This window comes from Pomacea canaliculata, linkage group LG9, assembly GCF_003073045.1.
Source record: "Pomacea canaliculata isolate SZHN2017 linkage group LG9, ASM307304v1, whole genome shotgun sequence".
Lineage (NCBI taxonomy): Eukaryota > Metazoa > Mollusca > Gastropoda > Architaenioglossa > Ampullariidae > Pomacea > Pomacea canaliculata.
Genome location: NC_037598.1, coordinates 13823157 through 13846356, shown reverse-complemented (window position 1 = coordinate 13846356; position 23200 = coordinate 13823157). Strand labels below are relative to the sequence as shown.

Below are 23200 nucleotides of genomic sequence, written 5' to 3'. Positions count from 1 at the left end.
GCGCCAACACACACAAACGGCGAGGGAAAGAGTAAAGAAGGAAGAGAGTGGGTAAAATAGTCAAAGCGAGGTTATAAGGGAAATAAAGATCGTGGGGAAGGGAAAGAGAGAACGAAAGCGAGAGTTAAAGGATGACGCGGGGGAGATATATAAGAGTTTTCATAGCTCAACAAATATAGTTGGAGTGCTTCAGGTGCGGTATAAAATAGGAGAGAAGATATGTGGAACAAGAGGTCGGCAGCAAAGGGCAGTGACGTTAAATGGTTTCTCGGCCTCATCTCCTCCATCTTGTCGAGCAGATCAGCCGCCACGTGCAAGTCTGTGACCTCTTACGGGGAATGGAGGGAGGGGTAGGAGAAAGAGGGTCGTGGCAAGATGCATGATCTTTGGCCTCTGAATTAGAAGAAGCACGGTGAGACATCAGACTTGTTGCGAACGTTCCGAAGCGAGTTTCCGAACCTAAGTCTCAAACCATTACTTGATGACTAGTCGAAATTCTGAGAGGATTTTTCGCTTGGATTATTTTTTTTTCTGTGATCAGTCAGGTGTGACAAGAGAGATGATTATGATGTACTACATTTTAGTAGTATTCCTTACTTTAAGTCCCATGGAAGCGAGAAAAAAGAAAGGAGGCATCACTACTTTCGAGAATTTAATGATATCGGTGAATGGTGTGATGGTTGCTTGTACATGGGACAGACAAGCAAACAGGTCGGTAAACAAACAGACAGACGTAGACTGAGAGGCGTGCACGCAGGCAGACAGACTAACTGCTCCCCTGTTCTACTTGCTGGGTAAACAGGGTTAAAGGAGGTGGATCCCAATCATAACAATCCTTGAAGAACACTTGAACACAAAAAGAGATTGCATAAGCACACCTTTATGATGACAGATAACGGCAGTCGGTAACTAAATGTGTGTGTGGAAGGGGGATGGTTGAGGGAAGGAGGATTAGAAGTGGGAAAGAATAGCGGCGCTGCTGCTGATGACGATGCAGTTTCCTCCAACAACTTGCGAGTACTTTTCACGTGCCTCAAACGAAATATTTATCGTTGTCCTATAAACCCGAGGGTTAACGGCGCGACTAAAGGCTATCAAACCTCGATCCGCCGCTCCTCGTGGTGTTGCTGGCTTCAGCACGAGACAAGAGGGTCGGATGGTGCGTGCCACGATAATTCCATTGTTAATGGATTGCTGACTAGGGTCACGTGATCCAGCATCACGGCGCTTGCGCGAGACCAGCCACATCCATTTCCGGTAACACATCCCGTTATGACTGATAAATGTTTTGGATTCTTTTTTTTTATCAGTTTCTGTTGAAAAAAAGCTCGTATTCAGTGATAACATTTACTGTATGTCCGCTCTGGTACCGCGCATGCCTACATCACAACAAAATAACGGAAGTGGCTGTGGTCTTCCGCCTAGTACTTCACCTATGAGGAGCTTCAGACTGAGAATGAAGGAAAAGACAGCCATCCACCCGCACACATCTGTGGAGGGAGCCTCTGAAGGATTAAGATATTTCCGATGCGAAGTACTTCAGCTGTCATTCACTCGTTTTTGTGTCAGTCTCTCGGGACGAAGGAGCAATTCAGCAGCGCCCCCGTTTTTCCCCGAGGCTGAAGTTTGGGGTATCTACCCGGGCTGCTAATAGTTTTTAGACGTCAAACTAACCAAAAGGATCTTGTCAGGGGGAAAAGAGAAAAAGAGGAGGCAACAAAGAGGTGTAGATCATTGTCCTTACCCGCAACTCGATCAGGAAGGGTGGATAGGTCAGGGGCGAGAACTCACACGGCATTGATACCCGATATACTTCTACCCGCCCGGGGGGGACGAAGAAGGCGCGAAATCCGCGAATAGCAACCAATGCCGTGTGTAAGAGCCGGCGACAGGGCCGAAAGACTGACGGGTATGGTCCAATGTTAAAGGCCTGAAATAAAATGTCATTGCTGTATTATTGATAAGAAGATTATATAAGAGATTTCTAAGACTCGCTCTAATTACACTTTTTTCTTTAAAGAAAAAAATTTTAGTCTCAGCACCTCTAGTACTTTCTTCTCGTTCATTCGTTCTTGTGATTATTCTTTCTTTCTATCCTTGTTTATATGTATTTATTTTTTTCCTTCAACCCATATATTTATTTCTTCAATAAAGCTAAAGTCGATGACTCTCCTTCATGGAGGTAAAATTGGACTGTTGTAAGGTGAAGGCGATGATCGATATCATTATGATTTTTTTTTTAAATGTTACTAAATTTTTTTTTTCTGTTTTAAATGCAGACGCAGAGTTGACTACAACGATAATAAGCGAGGACTCGTGTAACTACCGACGTGTGTAGGTAATACAAGTTGGTGGTGTAACAGCGTCTCTAGTGACCGACAGGTGAGATCCGGCGTCGTAAGGCAGTGGGCGGGGCCATCTGTGTGTGCGTGTGTGGGATGTGTGTGTGTACTACAAGTAAGTCTGTGCGTGTGTGTGTGTGTGGGGGGTGGGCTACATGTATGTCTGTGCGTGCGTGTGTGTGTAGGTCTGTGCGTGCGTGTGGTGTGTGTGTGCTACATGTAGGTCTGTGCGTGTGTGTGTGCGGTGTATGTGTGTGTGTGTTCTACATGTATGTCTGTGCGTCCGTGTGTGGTGTGTGCGTGTGCTACATGTAGGTAGGCGTAACAAATCGCAGCCCGTGGTCGCTCGTTCAAAGTGCCCGCACGTCTCGTTCATCCCCCGCCGCCCATCGCTCGCTCTGCGCTAAAAATAAACCCGAGGAGAAGGGGAGACGAGGGGAGGGGAGAACGAGACGGGGAAAGACGGAGCGACCGAAAGTAACTAGGAAGACAGCAAACGAAGACACGCGGGTAAGAGCAGCGACATCTTTTGTCAGGCACCTCGCGATGCCGTCGATGGTGGGAGGTGAAGATGGTGTGTATGGGGGAGAGGGGAAGTACCCCTCGCTCTACCTATATACCTTACCTTCATACACGGCGCTCGGCTTTCGTAGCCACGACGGAGGATGCGAGAGCTCGCTACCAGCTTCTCCCTGTGATACAGCTTGTAAATATTCACGCCTCGCTAGCAACGAGGATCGAATGACAGTGCAAGCTGACTTTCTAACCGCAACAATCTAGAAAAATTGTAACTTATTTACCCCTCCACTTGATCTTTCTCTTTCTCTTGTTCTTTCTCGTCGAGGTTCCGACCTTTGCGCGTGCGGCGAAACTCTGCGACGGAGTGTGTGGAGCATAGCCAGCTTGCTCGGAGAGCCGGTAGGTCTATGTGGGCGGCCACTTGATGACATTATCTTGGTGATACCGAGCAGATATATTTATGTTTTCTTGGCAGAGATAAGTTGTTTGTTTTACCGGCCAGATTCGAATTTTCTACTCGCCTGTTCGAAGAGTCGCTCCCCTGTACACACTGCCTCCCGCTGTCCCGACCTGTTTGTCATCGAGGGGTGCGTGACCCTCGTGCGCTGTGTTTAACGTCTGCACTTTTTTAACTGACAGTTTATGCTTGAGTTAGCGCCAGCTCGGGTATCACTCACTTTATATGCTTAGACGATTCCTTTGGCTGTGCAGAAAACACTACTTGGCGTCTTTCTCGAACACTTTCCTTCACTTCAAAAAGTGACTTCCGAACCAGGATTAAATCGGAGACCGGACCTCACCTGAAACAGCTGCTGCGACCAACAGAACATGTTTTGTGTGGACGTCCAGGTGTGAAGAGATGGAACATTGATTTACGTTGTTGTGTGACAGGAGGTGACAAATTCTCAATCTCTTGGCCCTCGGAGCAGTTCTGTGACAGGAAAAAAAATCTGTTTTTCACCATGGGGTTGAGAGAGCAGTTCCGGCTGGCCAACTTCACGTTGAACCACTCTCATCCACATCGATTCGTCTCAGCTCGGGTGAGTGCTTGGTTTTTAATGTTGTCGCTTGAAGTTCGAGTTATTTGCGATGATTTTTTTATGCATTTCTGTTATGTACAATATTTTTTATGGTGACTGTGACATTTTGATCTTTCTCATCCATTTAGCAGACGACACTGGGGCATATATTTGCTTGAGAGGGGGAGTAACACGCTCGTGTAAAGTTTTGCGAAGGAAATTTGAGTACCGAAGATATGAGTCATGAGTATGATTAAGAGACAGCGCCTTGGGTAATGTTAGAGCATCATTTAAATTTTATTGCAGAGAATTGCTCCAGAAACATAACAACTCGTTACTACACCAGCGTGCAGACACACATACACCCACACTCACATACTAACATAACCAAACACCTTTAACGAGATACAGAGACAGACTGGTGAAGTTTACAACATTCTTCACCGAGGAACATTATTCTTACGAGGAAGAGAAGCAGGTATGGAATTTCTATATGCATCCGCCAGTGCGTATGAGTACCCGCGCGCTGGTGCATCTGCACAGCATTTGACATAGAGTGCAGCAGACTGACTCAGGCACCCAGCACCCAGCAGCACAGCTTAATCAGACCTCGGGGTGTGACGGCACTTCGTTTATTGCCGGTGCACCCGAGCAGTGCTCTGTCTCTCCAGCCTGGTGTGATGCGTGCACCAGGTACAGACAACTCTGGACGACGCATTACGGCCCTTTTTTCTTTCCCTCTCTACTTAGATTAAAGAAAAAGTCGTTTGTTGGAACTTTGGCCAATTTGGCGGCGGGAGCTTGAGATGTTAAAGCCCTACGAAGGCAGTATTTTTTTTTAAAGTCGTTTCGGGGGAAAAAAAATTGTTGGGTTATCTCCCATCTCACTCAAACTCACTCTCTCATTGCTTCTTCTCCGAGGTATTTGTTCTGTCTTCTGCTTAAAGCATGTTTAGATTACCACATTTATTTTCTTTTTATTATTCGTCTTTTTCACCTATTACCTCTTCTCCATCTTCTTCTCTCCCTCTTTTTTCTTATTCCCGTGCTTGTTGTCTCCCTTGAGTGCTGGCTGCTGGTGTACCAGACCAACCAGCCTTTTTATTTGTTTGTTTGACGCCGGTCACGCCTTCTTCTTTTTGATTCTGTCCTACCTGTATGTTTACCTGCTCCCGTCTTGTTCTCCTTTCTCTTGCATCATCCTCTCAGTTCCATTTTGTTTGTCTACCCTTTCGTTGCCGGCATTCTTCTTCTGAATGATTCGGAAGGTCTTTTTTTTTTCCCCTGTGTATCCTTCCGTTCTCTGAACCGTTTCTTTGAAGCAGATAATAGTTCTCCAGAAAGAGAGACCACCGTTTCAGTTATTTATCTTCACTTCCTCTCCTAGTGCGAACTTTCTTGTTTTCTTTCCTGAGTCCCTTTTCTGCTGTGTTTCTTTGCGTATTTGTTTATTTTTGTAAAAAATTTCTTTGCTCTTCTCCCGTCAGCTATGCATCTTAGAGATTCTTGTCTAACACCTCCCCTCCTTGTACTGAGAAGCCACCGCTCCTACATGATAAGAAAGCACGTGTGTAACAGCTTGTCATTTAGCTGCCCACCACGTGGGGTTCATTTCCCCCTTCACCCAACGCCCCGCTTCCAACTTCCTCTGTGCCTCGGGCTCAGAAATCAGAACATTGTCAAAATTAGTCATTCTTTCTGGCCACAAAGGAAATACATTCCTTTCTCAACTCCTCCTTGTCGATCCGGTCACGTGCCAAATTGTATTTAGTTGAGGGTGCGGTTACACGAAAATAGAAAGTAGTGAAAAAAAACTTGTTCGGAAGGTGTACAAGAATGTAGCCAAAGCTGGTGGCTTGTTTTTAGAGCAAGGTATATCGAGAAGGCGCCAGATGGAAGTTGGCTAGTTGGACTGTAACTAGAAAACACCCCCAGAAAAGTTTGGCCCTTTGTTCTCAGATGCAGTACGCTAGCCACGATGAACCACTTACACCTGGAAGTGGCTAGTTTGACTGTAACTAGAAAACACCCCCAGCAAAGTTTGGCCCTTTGTTCACAGATGCAGTACACTAGCCACGATGAACCACTTACACCTCACTGCTTCTATCTGGGTTGGCCAGGATTGAAGATCCAAGGAAGCGTGGGGAACGGATGGACCTCTAGCTTCATAGAGATGGCGCTGTCCTTCCTCCATAAATGACGACGGCTGATTATCACGCAACCGGAAACGCAGAATATTCTCGAAAGTTCGGAGTTATTTTTATCTCATTTGCGAAAACAGTTTTGGTCGTTAGGCAGTGACGCAAAACTCCTGAACTTCCTCCCAAACAAAATATTTTAAAAAGACATTTCTGAATATTTTTTAATGGCGCGCTTTTTCCTGCGATCCAATCTAAGAACATGTTTGCTATTGTTTTGACGATGGTGTGAGCAGCATGACAGAAGTCTTACTTCCTGTTTAAAGCTCGGCATCTACACAAAGTTTATTCAAGATCCAAGATTAGGCAACTCGCGGGATAGTTATCATGCTGTGTTTACATGGAACACAGTATGTGGAGTGTTTGGAGGGCAAAAGGCTGTCAGAAATAGATTCATTACGGGTTTTTTTCATTACAAATATCTTATAATGGATTTATGTATCTAACGCTTTGCATGTCCTCTGCGTGTTAAATTAGAATAAGAATTCCTTGGAGATATAATATATATATAAACGATAATATGTGTGTGTGGCTCGCACGCGCGTTCATGTGATTTCAAAATTTTTCTTTGAATATTTCTTATAATTTTCTAACTTCCCCTTCTCTTTCACTCTCTTTGCCCCTTTCCATATTCTCTCCCCCTCATCTCTCACTTTGTTACCTACATGCTCGGTGTCTCTTTCGTACATTATATGAATTTATTTGCGTACTTGCAGACCTACAGATGAATGGCAACGTTTATGACTTTGTACCTGGCTGAATAGACAGGCAAAAGGACAGACACGAGCTCATCAAACCCGCTTTTATTATCATTTCTCGACCTTTCTTGCCAAATTTTTGTCCCACCTTGTCACGTTGAACAGTCAGGTCGTCAGAGGAGGGTGGATGAAGAAATTCCTCAAGTGTTTGTCGCCCCTCCCTTGATTCCTGTAGACTGCAGTAGCTCTGACATAGAATATGTGTGTGGATGAAATGCTCTGAACTCAAACGCAGGCACGCGTGCAAACACACACGGACGGAGGCTCGCATGGGCAGTTAAAAGCACATGGCACTATAAGCATCTATACCCACGCTGACCACAGGCTAAAAAAGAAAACGTGCAGGTTTGGATCTTGATAGAAAGAAGAATGAAATTTATGTGTTCTTCAGTGTATCCTTGTCAGTCAACGCATTTTCACTGCCAAATAGTCTCCAGCACGCAGTCCGTGTCCTGAACATCAAAAGCCCACGTTGGGGACCCATGAGATCATTCATGCATAATTTTAAAGTCTGAGTCATTCTCTTGCCAACCGTGCACGGTGCGAGGTCACGTGCTCACGTACTTGTGCTGAAGGTGGGCGAGGGTAGGAGGGGGAGCTTGTTTGCCAGATTGCTCACTTGGTGCCATTGAAGTCGAAGAAAGGGTGCGAATTACTTTCCGGTACGACTGAAAGCATACGTTTGAAGTCGACAAAACCTAGTCACCTGCGAGCCTGTGTACCCAGGTGTGGAAAAGCTGATGAAGACGGTCCGCTCGAGCTTTCTCGCGAGATACTTTGTGGCGACCCAGAGATTGTGTGATTCGAGTAGAAAATGAAGACAAAACCACGTGTGGACTTTTTTTCTAACTTGTCAAGTCTTCGGGACGTATTGATGAAATTTTAGATACGTCTAAAATTAAACAAAATGTACTAATGAAACCCTTCAGAAACGTCTTTGCTTGGAAACAAAACGAACTGTAGAAACAACTTATAAAAGTGTGTTTCCGAAAATAAAAAATATTGAACAAACATGTCAGAAACGTTTCTTGACTGAAACAAATGAGTAAAGCGGACTAAAGGCAGTAATTATTTCTTTGACGAGGCTATGTTTGTTAATGCATCTCTCTCCCACTCTTTCTTTCCTCTTCCTTTCATTATTTATCTGTGTGTGTGCTCGTGCAACTGAGTTGAAGAGACGATGACGGAAGAAAGCGATAGAAAGGCCAAATGCTTGCTGTCGCCATGCCATTGATTAAGAATAATTGCCAAGTACCAAACACGTCTGCTGTTATTACAAATGTTTGGGATGCTGAAAAGAATAGAGGTATCACGGTGTCGTGCCGGGCTGTGATGGGGTTAGCTGAGGAGGTTGAAAGGTGAACAAGTTACCTTCATTTGTCAACGCTGCTTAGTTGAATAATCAAAAAGATTCGGGCATCCATTTATCAGTGCCAGTGTCTAATTGTAGTTGTGCCGTCCCTAGCGCCCCATCATGAATTCCCTCGGAACATTTCGGGGGTTTGCGCATGCGCACTTTGTCTACACTGCATGACACGCTTCGCGGACTAAGGTTCGGGGGCGAGGGGGGGACTCCTCGAGCGAAGTGTACGATAACGTTTACTTAGACGTGTGAAAAGCGGGTAGGAAAGAAACCCACACGAAAAGGTACAGTAATTAGTCAATTTCCCGTCGAAATATAAACTCTCCTGCCTCTAGCAATGTTGGCGGGGTGGGCCAGGATGTCGGCATGGTAATTGAGCTAAGATTACCGCCTTCTTTTGAAATTATATATGTGTTCGTCCTTCTGTCTGTCTGCTGCACGTCCCTGCTTGTTGAGAGAATCCAGTGGTCGTCGTATGGATGTTCATGAACAGAGGCTCTGTTCTGCAAGGTGTTGTTTTGTTGTTGTTGTTGTTTTTGGTGGAGGGTTCATTATGTCTTCTTTCTTCACTCATGTATCTTTTCTGTTTCTAAAGGGTTTTTTTTTCCTCTCTGCACTCTCACACACACATTCTCTCTCACTCTCTCTCACACACACAGAGGTCTCTCTCTCGCTCGCTCGGTGTGGCGGACAAGCAGTGAATGAACCACGTGCCCACGTCCTCTGCGCATGCCCAGACCGGTGACTGATACGCAAGCTCATCTCAGCAGCTCGGCATCTGCCTGTGAGGGGAAGGAGGAGGCGGAGGATCGGAGGCCAGTGGCTGGGCGAGAGATGGCTGGTGAGATGTTGGTTGTCTACTGACGCCGATTATGACGGATCACTGATCTACAGCCAGGGTCGTGACCTTTCTCGTCTCATCTTTCTAACCATCATTACTAGCGAAAAATCACTAAAACAATATCGTGAGCAAGATTCAGTAATAGAGATTCGCCATAAAAATGACCTAATCACAAGTGCTCTAAAAGCAGCTCACCAAGAGAAGAAAGTGTAAGAAATCCCAATTTAAGAGGGGTTGCCGTCAGCTGTGTCGTTATTTTTTCCTTCTGTCTTATATTCAATGGCGTGGCGGCCCTTGGGATTTGGCGGCCCCTGATCTCTGTGTTTGAGTGGACTGAGCGTGAGATGATCTCGCTCTGATTACCTGCTGTTGAGGAATGCTGGGAAGATCACGATGCACCCGTTATCAAAGTCATGGCTGTCCTGACATATATGCCTCCCCTCTGTCTGATGTTATGTCACGCCATGCCATGTCACATGTTATGCTGATGATACACAGCTTTATCAGTCAGTTCCGTTTACCGAATTCTCTGGACTTCTGACACGGACACAGGAATGTATAGATGATGTAAAGTACAGGAAGCTCCAAAACAGACTGCAACTGAACGACGATAAGACTGAACTTACTTGTCCAAAGAAATTTATGTCATTCTTCTCTCCCTCCGTCTCTATAAAAGGTTCATCACTTTCTCCAGTGAGTGAGCGTGTCTGTTATATGCTAATTTGAGTACATGCTTGTTTATGATCTAGTCTATATGTGATTTATGTAAAGAGCTGTGGTTAATTTTTTTTAAACGCGCTCTCGTTATTATTATTATGATGCAAGGAAGGAAAATCGTACAATAATGACATGAGTACCCAGAAAAATTAGGAATATTATCGTAGCCGCCTGTCTTTTTCGCTTTTGCTGTTAACTGTCACATCAATAGTTTGAAAACTATATAATATATGCAACATCAATGCCATTCCATCGTAACCGCAGATTAAAAAGATTTATCTACCAATTTATCATCTACGCCACCTTATTCTAGTTCACTCTGAAGACTGTTTGCCACTTTAGACACTCAGAAATTTTGTAAAATGCCTTGAGGAAATGTATAATTATTCAAACAGAGAGTTTTTTTTCCTTCTATCACTTCTCTAACATCAAAGTTTACAGTCCGTTGCGTCTGACGCAAGCAAATATTCGTCCCGAAGGAAAACCTTTTAAAGCCTGAGTGTGAGCAAGATTCAGTGATAAGCTATAGTGTGTGAGGGATTCGGTGATTCACGATAACCACGACATAAATACAAGTTTTGAAAACAAGATGGAACGTCTTTCTTTTCTTTTTTTTTAAAATAAGGCATGAAAATATTTTAAATAATCTCTCCCTCCATCTCTCTCTCTTTCTCCCCCATTCTCCCAAGGCAGACATACATTTGTGAATGTAAGTTTGCATGTGGGTGTGTGTGTGTGCTTGCATCTCTTATCTGTATGATCAACCCTCGGCCTGTTTCTCTCCCTGTGACTTTGGCTCCCTTCCGAGGTGAGCAACGAGGTTTGATCTTTATGACCGTCGAGCTTTCACACGGGTCCCGCAGCTCCATCCCGCACTCAAACGGATGCAAGACATAAAACCACGGAAGCGCCAACACATGGTGAACATCCATAATATTGATACATACTGAGGGTAATAATACCTTATGTGTGTAGATAAATCTCTCACTCCCACTTTCCAACCTTTGACACACCAATCCTCCTAAAATCACGCATACTTTATAGTAATTAATTTGGTCACGTGAGGTGTCTGTTGAATTATGCTCAGCTGCAGTCAGTAAGTCACGCCCGCTTGATGTCCACGTCTTGTTACCTATCAAAAAATGTCCATTCCAGCTTCCAGATGTACCGACTACAGGTGTGTCGTGTTCGAGTGATAAAGGTGCGACATCATCTACTGCTAACGATTTATGGGATGTCGTAACTCGACCGTAACTGTGCGATAACCTGTCTGGCAGGCAAAACCTTCCTACGACTGTTTGTATTCTAGCGATTTTCTGCTTGGATAGTTTTACACTTTATAAATCTTTCTTTACGACTTTTTTTACAGGATGGCGATTAAGAACCCCACAACCGCTAGCGCGAAAAACGGAAGTGATGTCATCCGCAAGACTTTCATTTCCCGTTTAAACAGGTTGAGAAGTTTCCAGGGAATAATTTATAATTTTTTTTTTAAGGTGTATGGAATATGACAGTGAAAGATGCAGTTTCCGCGGTTTTGTATCATTTCCGTGTTTGCTAAAAGCATGCAAGCTAAATTGGGAAAATATTTATAGTTCTGGTCTGATCCTCTCTCTCTCTCCTTTCTTCCCTCTCCTTTTTTTTTTTTTCTTTAGCGCTAAATTTCTCCCATTCTTTATCTTATTTTGTGCTGTTTTTCTTTATCTCTTTTCCTTTCTCTCTCTCACACACACTAGGTACACATACACGCTCGTATGTACACAAACACGACATTTACTCCTTGCTGTCTTCTCTCCACCCTTTGCCCTTCCAACTTTAGCTCACCGGTGCACGAGTGCTTTGATATGATGTCTACCTCCTCTTCCTCCTGCGATGTTTAGGTTTGCCTTGTGGAGTACTCGCTCCGCTCCCCCTGTTCCGGGTGTTTAAAATTACATTCGCCTGGCGACTACCTTCCACAGTTCGCCAACAAAGGTCGTCGACTTGAAAGCATTTCTGTAGTACGGATGTCGACAAGCACCCGCTTCTCTCCTCTCACCGTCACTCGGGTACAAGGGAAGGTGGCCGCTTTGCTCGAGCAAGAAGACTAAACTGTTCAAGGTACGCTGACTCGTTCTGCATCCTGCAAAAATGCGAAATGAAAGCTGCAGCTGAGAAACAAGACGAAACACAGTCACAATCGTTTAGTGCTCACGAAGCCATGATGCAAATGCCGAAACCAATTAACTTCCGTTTTCTTTTCTCTTCTGTAAAAGAGGAGAGTGGTGGGGAGGGGAGGTTAAGTTGGTAGGGGGGAGCAATTTGGGAGAAATGAGGCTTGTGTGCGGCCATGCGTGTGAGTGCCCGGGGTCTGTGGAAGCATGAAATACTAGCAGGACTGGGTCCCGACCGCGGGGGCATCAGAGTGCTGTAGTGTTGTCCTGGGGAAGACATTCCTCTTTCTTATTTTCATGCAGGAGGCTGTAGATCGTGATACCTGTTACTAATTGCTTTATTTGGAAAAAGATATAAGGACAACATTTTTTGAACGATAGCCAGCATTATATTTTCTACGAGAGTTTATCCTGTAGTTCTGATTCCGGTAAGGGAAGAAAAACAAGCTGCGAAAAAAAATGTCTAAGCTATTGTTTTGTTATTTTTGTTATTGTTTTTTTGTTTGTTTGTTTGTTTTTATTATAAAGATGTTGTCTGTTTCTTTCGTCTTTTCTTCTGCTTCTTCTCCTCTTCTTTTTGGTCATTATCATCGCCTACGTCCTCATCGACATTGAGAGCCTTGGGTAGCGTCCTGCACCTTGTCGAGGTATTGCCAAGATGACACCATACCACCAAGTTGAGGGGGATGCTGTATCGCTATTGCAGCCTCACATCATCAGTTTCCAAAAAAAAAAAAAATGCATGTGTAGAAAGTTCGTCTATGCACGAGTGCGGCCGTTGCCTTGCGCTCTTTAGCTTTCTGCGCGGTCTGATGACAGGTCAGGTGGGAAACCTCTTTCTACAGACACTTTGCCCTCCACTCTGTTGGCTAGAGAGACCTGGGCAGGATTTACAGTACATTGATGTCAACTGGATGGTTAACACCTAACAGTACATGTTATCGAGTTAGCTGACTGTTATAGATTAAATCATTCAGCTTGCCTCCAGCAGTCATCCTGCATCTCAAGTCCTAACCCTAACTTCAAATCATAAACCTAAGACTAGCCCCAACAATGATTCTTGTTGCTGTCTGTCCTCAAACACCAAACATCTTGGTTAATTAATCAGTCGGTCAGTCCATCAGTGACTGATTACATATTTTTATATGGTATGCAAGTTTACATGTGCATTTGTTATATGTAAACGTAGAGAGAGAATCTTACCTGTAAATGTTATTCCCATCATTTACCTGTCACCTCTATACTGTTCAATTATTCCCAATCATAGGAACAGCCTGCTGGAGGTTATTTTTAGCAACTTGTCGGCAAAAGGTTAATTGGAGTGAGTATAGGCTCAGACCAGTCAGAGTGGTTTGCTACAGAGAGTAGAGTGCCAAGTGAAAGGTAGAAGATAAGAATGGATGAAACCTCACTTAGTCTTGCTCTCACCGCAGCACGTGAGATGCGCGGCGACTGACGTGTCGTGATACACCTGTCTGTCCTTTGCACACGATCCTCTTGCATCTCGGAAGACCTTTCGTGGCTACGGGATAAATGACGAACGAGATAAACTATTCGACAATTTTATTCTTTCTTTTCTTCCTTTTTTCCGCCTTCTTGTTTTGTTTTTTGTTTTGTTTTTGTTTTGTTTTTTTGGTTGTTGTTTTTGTTTGTTTTGTTTTTTTTGTTTGGTTGGTTGTTTTTTTTTTGTTGTTTTTTTTTGGTTTTTTTTTTTTTTTTTGCTGGATCATGCGTTGATCCATTCATTTTTCTTCTTTTGTCTCCCATTCATCAAAATTTATTACCGCCTCCTTGAATGAGAGTGATGTCCCTTCGCATAATTGGCTCGAGGGGACTGGTCTATCCTTTTTTATGTCTTGTCTCAGGACCTACTCGACTTTGGTGTTTCCTGTTGCCTTGAGCTTTTTGTTCATATCTGTATAGTTGTGTCCAGAGTTGCTGCTCGCACATCCCTTCATGGCTTGGGCCTGACTAAGATGCTGGCGGAGGTAGGAGGGCCCTTTAAGTCCTACCACGCAGCGAAGCACCGGCTCTTATCAACGCTGCAGTCACTATCAGACCAAACTTTTATTTCCAACCGAAAGTAAACTCCGCAGAAACATAAATATCTCGGGTCTTCTCGCCATCGCTTCCTCTTCCTCAACGCATGTTCACGTGGTCATGGACGCCGATGAGGGTGCCATAAAGTTCAATTATGGAGGTCGTATTATCAAGGGTTCATCTGCCAAGATGCTAATGAGCAAGGGGCACGTAACAACCCATTTCTGGTCTGTGGGGATAAGGCAGCTTTCCCGATATGCTCTCATTAATTAATTGCTTTAGTGTGGCGTATGTCAGACGAGCCTTGTCGTCCTCGCTGTAATTATCTTTTGGTAATTGGGGCGTAAATGTTTGGAATAAAATCTTTTTGCGGATATTCCGGTACAACATAAAGTGTTCCACAATGTGCGTTTATCGCTTTTATATCAGTCGAAGAATTTGTCCAGCTTGTCTAATCAGGCCTTGCTTGGAATCCAAGAATTCAAATAACATTTCACCGATTGTGGTGCTTTTGGCACCATCTAATCTCGTTTTACAAGCTTCCTGTAAATATAGAGATTTTCATTAAATTTTATTCATAAGTTTTGTCATTGTTCTTTCGAAACTTTGAGGCAACCTTGGATTCCCGTAACACCTGTATTAGTCTAACTGGATGGCTTGAAATTTTCGCATTCCGCCATCCGCTTGCCATAGCATCCTCCTTCGTGCGGTGGATTCCATGTGAAGCCTGTGGTCTCGCAAACATTTCTTGGGCAAACATTTCTTGACAGAGGATATGAAAACAAAAGGCCTCTTGGAAAGTCTTGCTGCCAGACTGGCGAAGGCGACAGTAGTGTTTTTAAACGGGTTGGCGAGTCGTGCTTCCAATCAAGCTGCCACAGGTTCTCGATGTCACTGAGACAGGTGACCAGGTGTTCACGCGGAACCCTATAGCACATCAAAATATCAAAAGGTGTGTCAGAGCTTCTAGATATTTCCTGACCACATTCTCCATCACAGCATGGTCCGGACTTTGACAGCAGGCTGACTGGATGCTTTGCCTAGTCACGTGACTGTGTATGCAGTCAGACCCCCAAGTGCTTTGTATCTGTTTCTCCTTCTTTGTGTTTACATGTGTGTGTGTTGTTGGTTTTTTTTGTTTGTTTGTTTGTTTTGTTTTTGTTTTTTGTTTTTGCTTGTTTGTGTTTGTTGTTTTTGTTTGTTTGTTTTTTTGGTTGGTTTTTTTTTGGTTTTGTTTTTTTTGTTGTTTTTTTGTTTTTGTTTTGTTTTTGTTTTTGTTTTGCTATCATTGCATTTCTTGATTCTGCTTTCTTTATATTTATTTATTATGACATTTTTGGTAGTATCATAATATATGCTGCCAATAATATAAAACTTCCCTCCTGTTTCGATGTTTCTTTTAAACCTAAGACACAGCAGTACAGTATTTCTGTTAATGGGCACAGCAGCGATGGAAGTAAAACCAAGTACCTACAACATTGTTGGGGTTCTGTTTCAGTTCAATGTCAAAGCCCTATACGCGTGCTGGCGGGTGTTCTGGGCTGTGTACCACATGACCTGGGTGCTCCTCAGCTGGGTGCTCGAGCCCTGGGTCGCCTACCCGGCCATCGACCGCCTCAAGTGGTTTGTGTACCTGACCAACTGGATGTACCTGCTTTTGGCACTGGAGACTGTCATTGAAGCCATCAATTTCCTGTATGTCCACCTTCTCAGATACGACATTGTCAAGGGTGAGTCCCGCTGGGTCGTATCATTCACGTTGACCTGTAAACCATAAACAAACCCGTCCAGTTGGTGATTTCTGTCCTCCTTGTAGAAATTGCGTGTCCCTGCTAGAAAGGCTATCGAGTTTATGATGGACCCACATGTACGGGTATGCAGCAAAGGCATCATGGGCTGATCGGCCTGTTATGAAAATACATGTTCAATATTCATAAGTTAAAGATATAAATTTATATATAGAGAGAGAGAGACATAATGAGTAAAGTTACCAAGGGATATTTTTTCTGTGTGTGAGAGTGAGAGAAAATAGGTTTGACCACATTTTTTTTAATGAAGAGTCATAGAAGATAAGAGACATCTGAACGGGGGGTGAGTGGGTGAAAGAGTTTATCTTACATCGTAACATACATTTGTCAGCAATTGTCTTCTTCTTGTGCAGGTAAGAAGTGTCAGATGCCATGGTACCTCAAGATGCAATGGCTGCTGTATGAAATCGTATCAACAGGGTCCCTGATGGTCACTGCTTGGTACTGGGGAGCTGTGTACAAAGGTACGCTATGTAGAAAGCTGTATACTTGCAAGTTACCTGTGACATATTATTAAAACTCGTGTGAACGTGGGCAGATGTGTAGAAACGTTTCCTCTTCGGAAAATGCCTTCAAATATCAGGACAAGGGTTAAAAGATAAAGCTTTGTTGTGGGACCCACAAAAAAAAACGCTATGAAGACCCCACTGAGCAACCGCTTGACCAAATTCCCAACTGTCATGACAACAGGCACCTGGGGGGAAAGTCTGGAAATCCAGACCTGACATCGCAAGTGAAACAGCCTTATTTTTGAAAAAAACACCGAATGCTGGAAAAGCGACCAGCAAACACTCGGACCCAGACATCGACTGTTGAAGCACTCATCTGCCGCAGGTGTGGCCAGACTCCGAGTGACGTCACCAACGACCTGAAAAAAATATCCGTCACTCGTTTTCTCTCCAAGCACCTTCCCAGACTCCCCTGGAAGTAGCCATCTCTGTTTATTCTTAAAACCAAACGATTCATTTATTTCTAGTATTTACTTTCTTTGCGGCTGCTAATGCTGCTTGGAGTTGTTTTGACATGTTGAGTGGGCCTTCATGCGTGCTCAGGATGCGCGCGCAGCCGGGCGAGCTGAGTTTGTGCGCGTGCGTGCATGAGTGCATTTGTGTTATGTTTGGCTGGCCTGGGATGCCACACTTCCTTCTCCCTCTCGTCCGCCCCATCTGCTGCCGTCGTCCTCGACAAAAATAATTTTTAAAAAACCCAACATCCTACATCGTGTTCCTCGTGGTTCACATGTTCGCGAAGAGGATGAACATTCGCCGGCGATGTCTGTCTCCTCTCTAAATTTATAGCATAAATCCTGCCGTCCGTTGCAGTTACAAATGATTGAAGTGAATGATCGAGACAAGTGTACTCGGCAGTAAGTATACGGTTTGTTATTTATTTATCCCACGAGACACAAGAATGAATAAACAACCTTTCAGTGTCGGAACGTTGCTAAACATTCTTCCGGCATAAAAAGGAAAGAGATGTTAATGGGGAAAAAGCCTGCATTTTTCCTATGATTACTTGATGGAAAAAAAAAAGAAAAAATATTTTTACGAATCTTTCTCCTTGATTCACCTGTCCATGTTAAAAAAAACTCAGCTACTTCTGTTTAAAAAGAGGAACAAATCTCACCAACTTATGACGGATCCAAACCGATGCTATGGTGATCGTAACTCTCGAAGGACCTGGCCTGACGAGCAAGCTAGAATTTTTTCTTAAAAAAAAAAAAGATATTTGAATGCCTGGCTGAGTAAGTGCACATTGCAAGAGATGCAACGGCGATGAAACGTCTGCCAGAGCACGAGCCGGGAAGGAGTGAACAATGAATCGCACGTTGCCTCGGAAGTATGTGCTCTGCACGCTCCCACTCTCATCACGCACTTCTTGCTCAGCAGGCGGGAGGGAAAAATAGTTCAGGGGATCTATTTATAAGGTGTCTGGGTAGGTGAAGTGAGTGACATTTGCGTCGGATTTACCCGGTTTTGACATCGCTAGGGTTGTACTTCATGCAGCGGGGGCAACTACCCCAGAAATACACCCAATAATTTTAACGGCCCACCCAAGCACTTAGCAATCCGTCAGTAAAGCAAGAAGACAATGAGCCTCGTCCTGTCAATCCCCTTTTTCTCTGAATCCTTCCTCCACATAAAGTTTTGTATGTTTTTTGTGTGTGTGTGCAGGTGACAAAGCAGTCGGCCCCGTAAACTTTTCCCTCCACGCCATGAATTCCATCTACGTCGTCCTCAACCTCGTCTTGACGGCGACGCCTTCCCGCCTCCTGCACTTTATCTACCCGGTCTTGTTCGGGGTGGTGTACACTGCATTCTCCGTCGTCTACCACCTGGCCGACGGCACCAACGTCCGCGGACAGCCGTACATCTACTCGGTGCTGGACTGGTCCAGGCCAGGCCGCACTCTGCTCATGTCCTCCATCAGCAACTTCCTGGCCATTCCCGTCGTGCACTTGCTGCTCTTCCTGCTGCACGTGTTGGCGGAGCGGTTGGGCACGTGCAGGAGGGCTAGAGGGGAGGAGCCCGGGGAGGGTGGAAGGCCGGCGTCTGGGACCACGTGCTTGGACTTGGATGAGCCTGGAATGGAAAGCAGCAGTGTGCAGGGAGAACTGCTAGAGGAAGACGAGTGACTGAAGGACAGGGAGACAGTGGACAAGACCAGCTGAGATCCATGGCTCAGCAGGGGAAAGATGGATAATGGCGGGATCTTTGAAGGATTTGTACCTGTCAAATCCTGCAGAGGAAGGTGGTCTGCAACTGATGACCATCGTCCATCGCCTGATTTATTTAGTGTGGAGTTATAATCAGCTGAAAAGCAATCACTGCTTAAAACTTAAAAAAGAACTAATTGACCACAACCTGTCATATTCCCAGCAGGTTTTTGTCATCCTTGCCAGAGACCGCTGCTGGCAAGGTTACTGTCCCTCAATGTGGTTTGAAAGGAAGAAACTTGCGATGTCAAGGTCTTCCCATTGCACCTGATGTCCATATTTGCCAACAGTTCATTCTAGCCAGAAAAAAAGAAGAGATGGAGTGAAAAAGAAAGTGTGTGTGTGTAAGTGCTAGTTCCTTGAGAAATTACATCTGCAGCATAATGTACTCACTAGATGAGTTGTCTGTGCCTTCCAGACAAAACTGAAACAACTCTGTCTACATCCTCTCGATATAAAGATCCGTCGTAACACGATGTATATGAAGCTGTGTATGAGGTCTCAAAAAACTCATTTTTTTCCCCATTCATACTTCCTTTCAAACATCTTTGGGTGGATAAGAGAACAAGTTTTACACATCAAGACTAACATCTTCACTAACAAATAACATCATCACGTGTCGACCTTCCGTGTTTGAGTATGGAACCAGACGAGATATTAATTAACACTGGGTGATCGACACTTCTACACCAGACCATGTGTTTTTGGACAGTTCTGAGGAATTTCCTGAAAGATATGTTCGACTAAACTTTTTTTCAACTGATGTTTATTTTACTTTAATTGTTTCTCCACCTTATCTGCACAGACAGAATATGGTGTCTATAATTTTAAGCACACAATAGAATGATTTATTCGTTATTCATTGTTTATAACCGACATTTAAATCTTGTCCAGAAAAGTCTTTTTAGACAAATTTAAGTAACGACTGTGCTCAGCATTTCATGAATATGATTTCCTGAAGCCATGGTCAGACGACACAACTATCTAAAATGAATGCGACGAATTCAACATCAAACAAATTCGTGTTTGATATCTTCCACTCCCTCCTTCCCAACCTCAACCCACTTAACAGCGGTGTTTGTCGAGTTCAAATCTCAGTGAAGTTATTTATAGCTGTCGTGACGCACGACGGGAGATGCGGAGGGTGCGGTTTGGGAGAGAGGAGGAGGGGGTAGACCTCTTAAATAACGGTCATAATGTCGGAATCTTCTAAAGACTCACACTTTGCTAATCCTGCACAAGTAGGTCAGGTCAGGCCACGTGACAGGAGGCGTTGCTTTTGACGCCCCGCGATCAGTGAACAAAGTTTTTGAGACACATGCTGAAAAAACTGTTACCTCGCGCTGATAAGCTTAGTCTCCGACCCTGAAAACCTCCCTGGCTGTTTATGTTCAGGGTAAAAGACCCTGTCAACCTTTTCCGGCTGTTTTTCGCATCCTGCGTAGCTGAAATTTTTTATTATAAAGGGAGACCACATAGTTCTGATTCATTTTTTTAAATATTGGTTCACGTTTCTTCCACCGCCCCAAAGTGTAGGAATGTGAAGTGGATTTTTTTGAAAAAAAAATATGGAGGGGAGGTGTGGATAAAAGGACTCCAATGTCTCGCGGAGAAATATCATCTAAATAGTAGTGAAGTAGCTCTCTCTCTCTTTCACACACACAGGGAGGTGAATGATCGTCTGACAGCAGACCCAAGATTTAACGTTGCGCTGGTCTCCCCTGGAGGAGATCGAATGATCTCCCCTGTCAAAGGTCAACCCCCGCGACATCCGCCTGATACCATATCGGCCATCGTGGCATAATAAACAAAGTGTCTATCTCCGGGGTGTACGACTACAATACACGCAGCTTGCAGTGGGTGTGGTGTCGCGGTCTGCCTTTTAAACAGCTGTTTGTTTCTTCCGCAGCCACGTAAACTATCGCCGCATCCAGACCTGGGGGTGGCTAGGGAACGGGTGAAAAAAAAAGTCTTAGGCGTCGACACAAAATAATCTCCGGAGGACCGCAACCAGACGGGTTGGTATGCGAAGCCAATGAACCCCTTAACCCACGGAGGAGCGTAGATGAGTAACCTGCTGACAGCGATCGTCTGCTCTCGGGTGACGTGTGACGGGTGGCCCCTTTCAGCCGGTTCGCCGGTAAGAGAGCAAACAATGCCCACCCAGCATCTTGTGAAGGATATCAGGTATTCCGGCATTGTCAGGACCCTACATATTTTCTTTGCGGTGATGATAATGTGAGAAACGATATCGGACACCCTGTTGGTCAATTAATATGAGCTATTATCCTGGTAACATCCTCTGTTCGGCTGAAAGAAATTTCTCGCCTACTGTCTCATTCAAGAACCGGACATCTGATACTAGAAGGGGTGGGGAAGTTGGAGGTAGGGGTGGGGTGACTATAGTCGCTACATTCGCCTTGGAGTGATCCGTTTTGCTGCCACAACAGCAGGATCTCACCTGCCTACGGGTGGTCCCATTGTATGAGAGAGGTGAGGGGCGCAGAAAGCTTGTTATGCAAAAAAAAGCGATCTGCGAGGAGTCGTGAGATGCCAAAGGTTACTGCGAAACAACAAAAAGCGAGATGCAAGGAAAGCGCGTATTTGTTTTCTCTGAGAAAATGAACGCATAAAAGCCGTCTCCCTCCTTCACGCCATACCTGCGCAGTCGGGTACACACAGGCACGCTGCCTCCTGTCAAGATGAAACCCAGTCAGACACTGCAAACTTGGGACAAAGCACATCGGAGCCATCTTATCGCAACGCGCCATTGATGGGCCCGAGGAGGTTAGGGAAGGGGAGAGCATTCAACACTAATTTTCTTTTTTATCCTCTTGCGTTTTTCCTTTGACAAGTGAAAAGCTTTTATTTTTCGAGGTGAGTATGGTTTACAAGTCACCTGCACTGTGTCACATGAGTATTTTTTCCGGTGTAAATCAAAACGTCAAGCCTTTCTTATTTGACGACAGAATGGTCTCCCTTATCTGAACCTAGGAAACTAAGTCAGAGAGTTTGCGCCCCTTGAACGCCGAAAAGCGGAAGTTCGTGTGTGGTTCTCTAGGCATGCGCAAGAATCCTCCAGGAATGTTACTGTTTATTTAGCAGAATCATTGAAGTATTTATTTCACACCCAAATTTGTGTTTTTCTCCCTCAAATATTTAATTCTCGAAGCCGATGGTCGGAGATTGGTTGTGTTTTGGAAGTTTCTTGTTTCTTGTAACATAAAACCAAACATAAAATGAGACATTAATTTGATCAGTTAATTTCATTCATTTTTTATCACAAAGACGTAAGTGCTATGAATGTTCTTTTATGTATTTTATCTTGGTTGTTTTTATATCTGGGTCCAAGAGAAAAAAATTAAATGATTTTTGGTTTTGCGGCTACCTGGCGCCGACAGACATTAGTGTTACGTCAACGGATATCTCTCTGGTAATATAAGAAAATTGTCTTTGTAGCTCTAACCTCTTTGCTTTCTGATACTCTCAGCCCCCTTTGCTAGAGAAATTTCGATGCATGAGGTCCAACATCTTCACCGCCTCAGTTCTAATGTGGTATCTAAATATTTACTCCGGTCTGTTTGAAGATCTGAAGTTGTTATTGCGCCCATTAAAGCTTCTGACTACAGGCGAGATATCAAACCTTTACACTTGTCCTTAATCATTTTAGGGATCAACAGTGAATACTGTATTCATCGCACAAAGATGCCGCATACCCCAACAAGAAAAAAAAAAACGGGTTGCACCATCAAATATGATCTACCTCGGCTTCTTTTAATCATGATAGGTATGTCTGTTGTTACATTTTCAAAAAGCCGGGCAGGTACACCAGTGAAACAATATTTGTCGGCAGCAGACTTTTACAAGCGACAGTATGTGTGTTGTTGCACAATGTATCTCCTGTTTTCTGTACTCTCTATCACTTGCTTTGAAACGCAGATTCTTTACAAAGAAACTATTTGGTTGCCGGCGTACGGTTGTAAATTATACTGTGTTGGTTGAGATGATGAGAAGTGATTGCGGACGACGACGACGATGATGATGATGATGACGATGATGAGGATGAGGATGATGTACTGAAAATGGCGGAGTAAAGATATCCGGATGCAGCTGCAAGTACTGATTATGGCTTTCGTTGTTTATTATTTTTTAATATTTGTTTTTGGCAATGTCATAATACATGATTGCCACCTTGAATATTGGGTACAGTATCAGAGAAACAGATGTATATTAATTATGTTCTGTGTTTCAGTTTTTAAGGTTGTAACTAATAGCGCTGTGCATTTTGTTAATTAAAAACCTAAAAATAACTTGCAGAAGTCGTTTTTGTGTATGAGAGAGAGAAAGGTGCACGTGCTTGTGTAATTCAGTGTCTGTATGTTGTTCGGTTTTTGTTTTTTTTGTTGTTGTTGTTGTTGTTTGTTTGCTTGTTTTTGTTATTGGTTTGTTTTCTTTTTGGTGTGTGGTTTTGTTGTTGTTATGTTTTTTTGTCGTTTTTGTGTGTGTTTTTTGTTGGGTTTTTTTTTTGTCTTTGAGACTATATGAGTTTGTGCTTGAGCATTCACGAGTGCACGTATTTGGATGTGATTGTGTGTCTGTGTATATGAGAGTTTGAGTGTATCTGTTTATATGTGAGTTTGTGTACATGTGTGTGTGTGTTCGAAACAGAAAGCGAGAGGGATGAGGATGGAAGAGGTGAGGAGACCCCGGAAAGTGTCGAGGGAGA

At 44.0% G+C, this 23200-nt stretch overlaps 1 protein-coding gene across 4 annotated transcripts; it reads left to right on the top strand.

Annotated features, from left to right (window-relative positions):
• Positions 1–2125: 2125 nt before the first annotated feature.
• Positions 2126–22784, top strand: LOC112572287 (protein rolling stone-like). 4 transcript variants are annotated; one of them, XM_025251894.1, is made up of 5 exons: positions 2126–2382; positions 3573–3901; positions 15449–15680; positions 16112–16222; positions 17933–22784. In XM_025251894.1, the coding sequence occupies exons 2-5, from the start codon at positions 3824–3826 to the stop codon at positions 18391–18393; spliced, it is 882 nt and encodes a 293-aa protein (XP_025107679.1). In that variant the 5' UTR covers positions 2126–2382; positions 3573–3823; the 3' UTR covers positions 18394–22784. The 4 variants fall into 4 exon arrangements, with proteins under 4 accessions (XP_025107679.1, XP_025107678.1, XP_025107677.1 ...); XM_025251893.1 differs by lacking the exon at positions 2126–2382 and adding an exon at positions 2549–2852; XM_025251892.1 differs by lacking the exon at positions 2126–2382 and adding an exon at positions 2549–3260.
• The last annotated feature ends 416 nt before the right edge of the window (positions 22785–23200 follow it).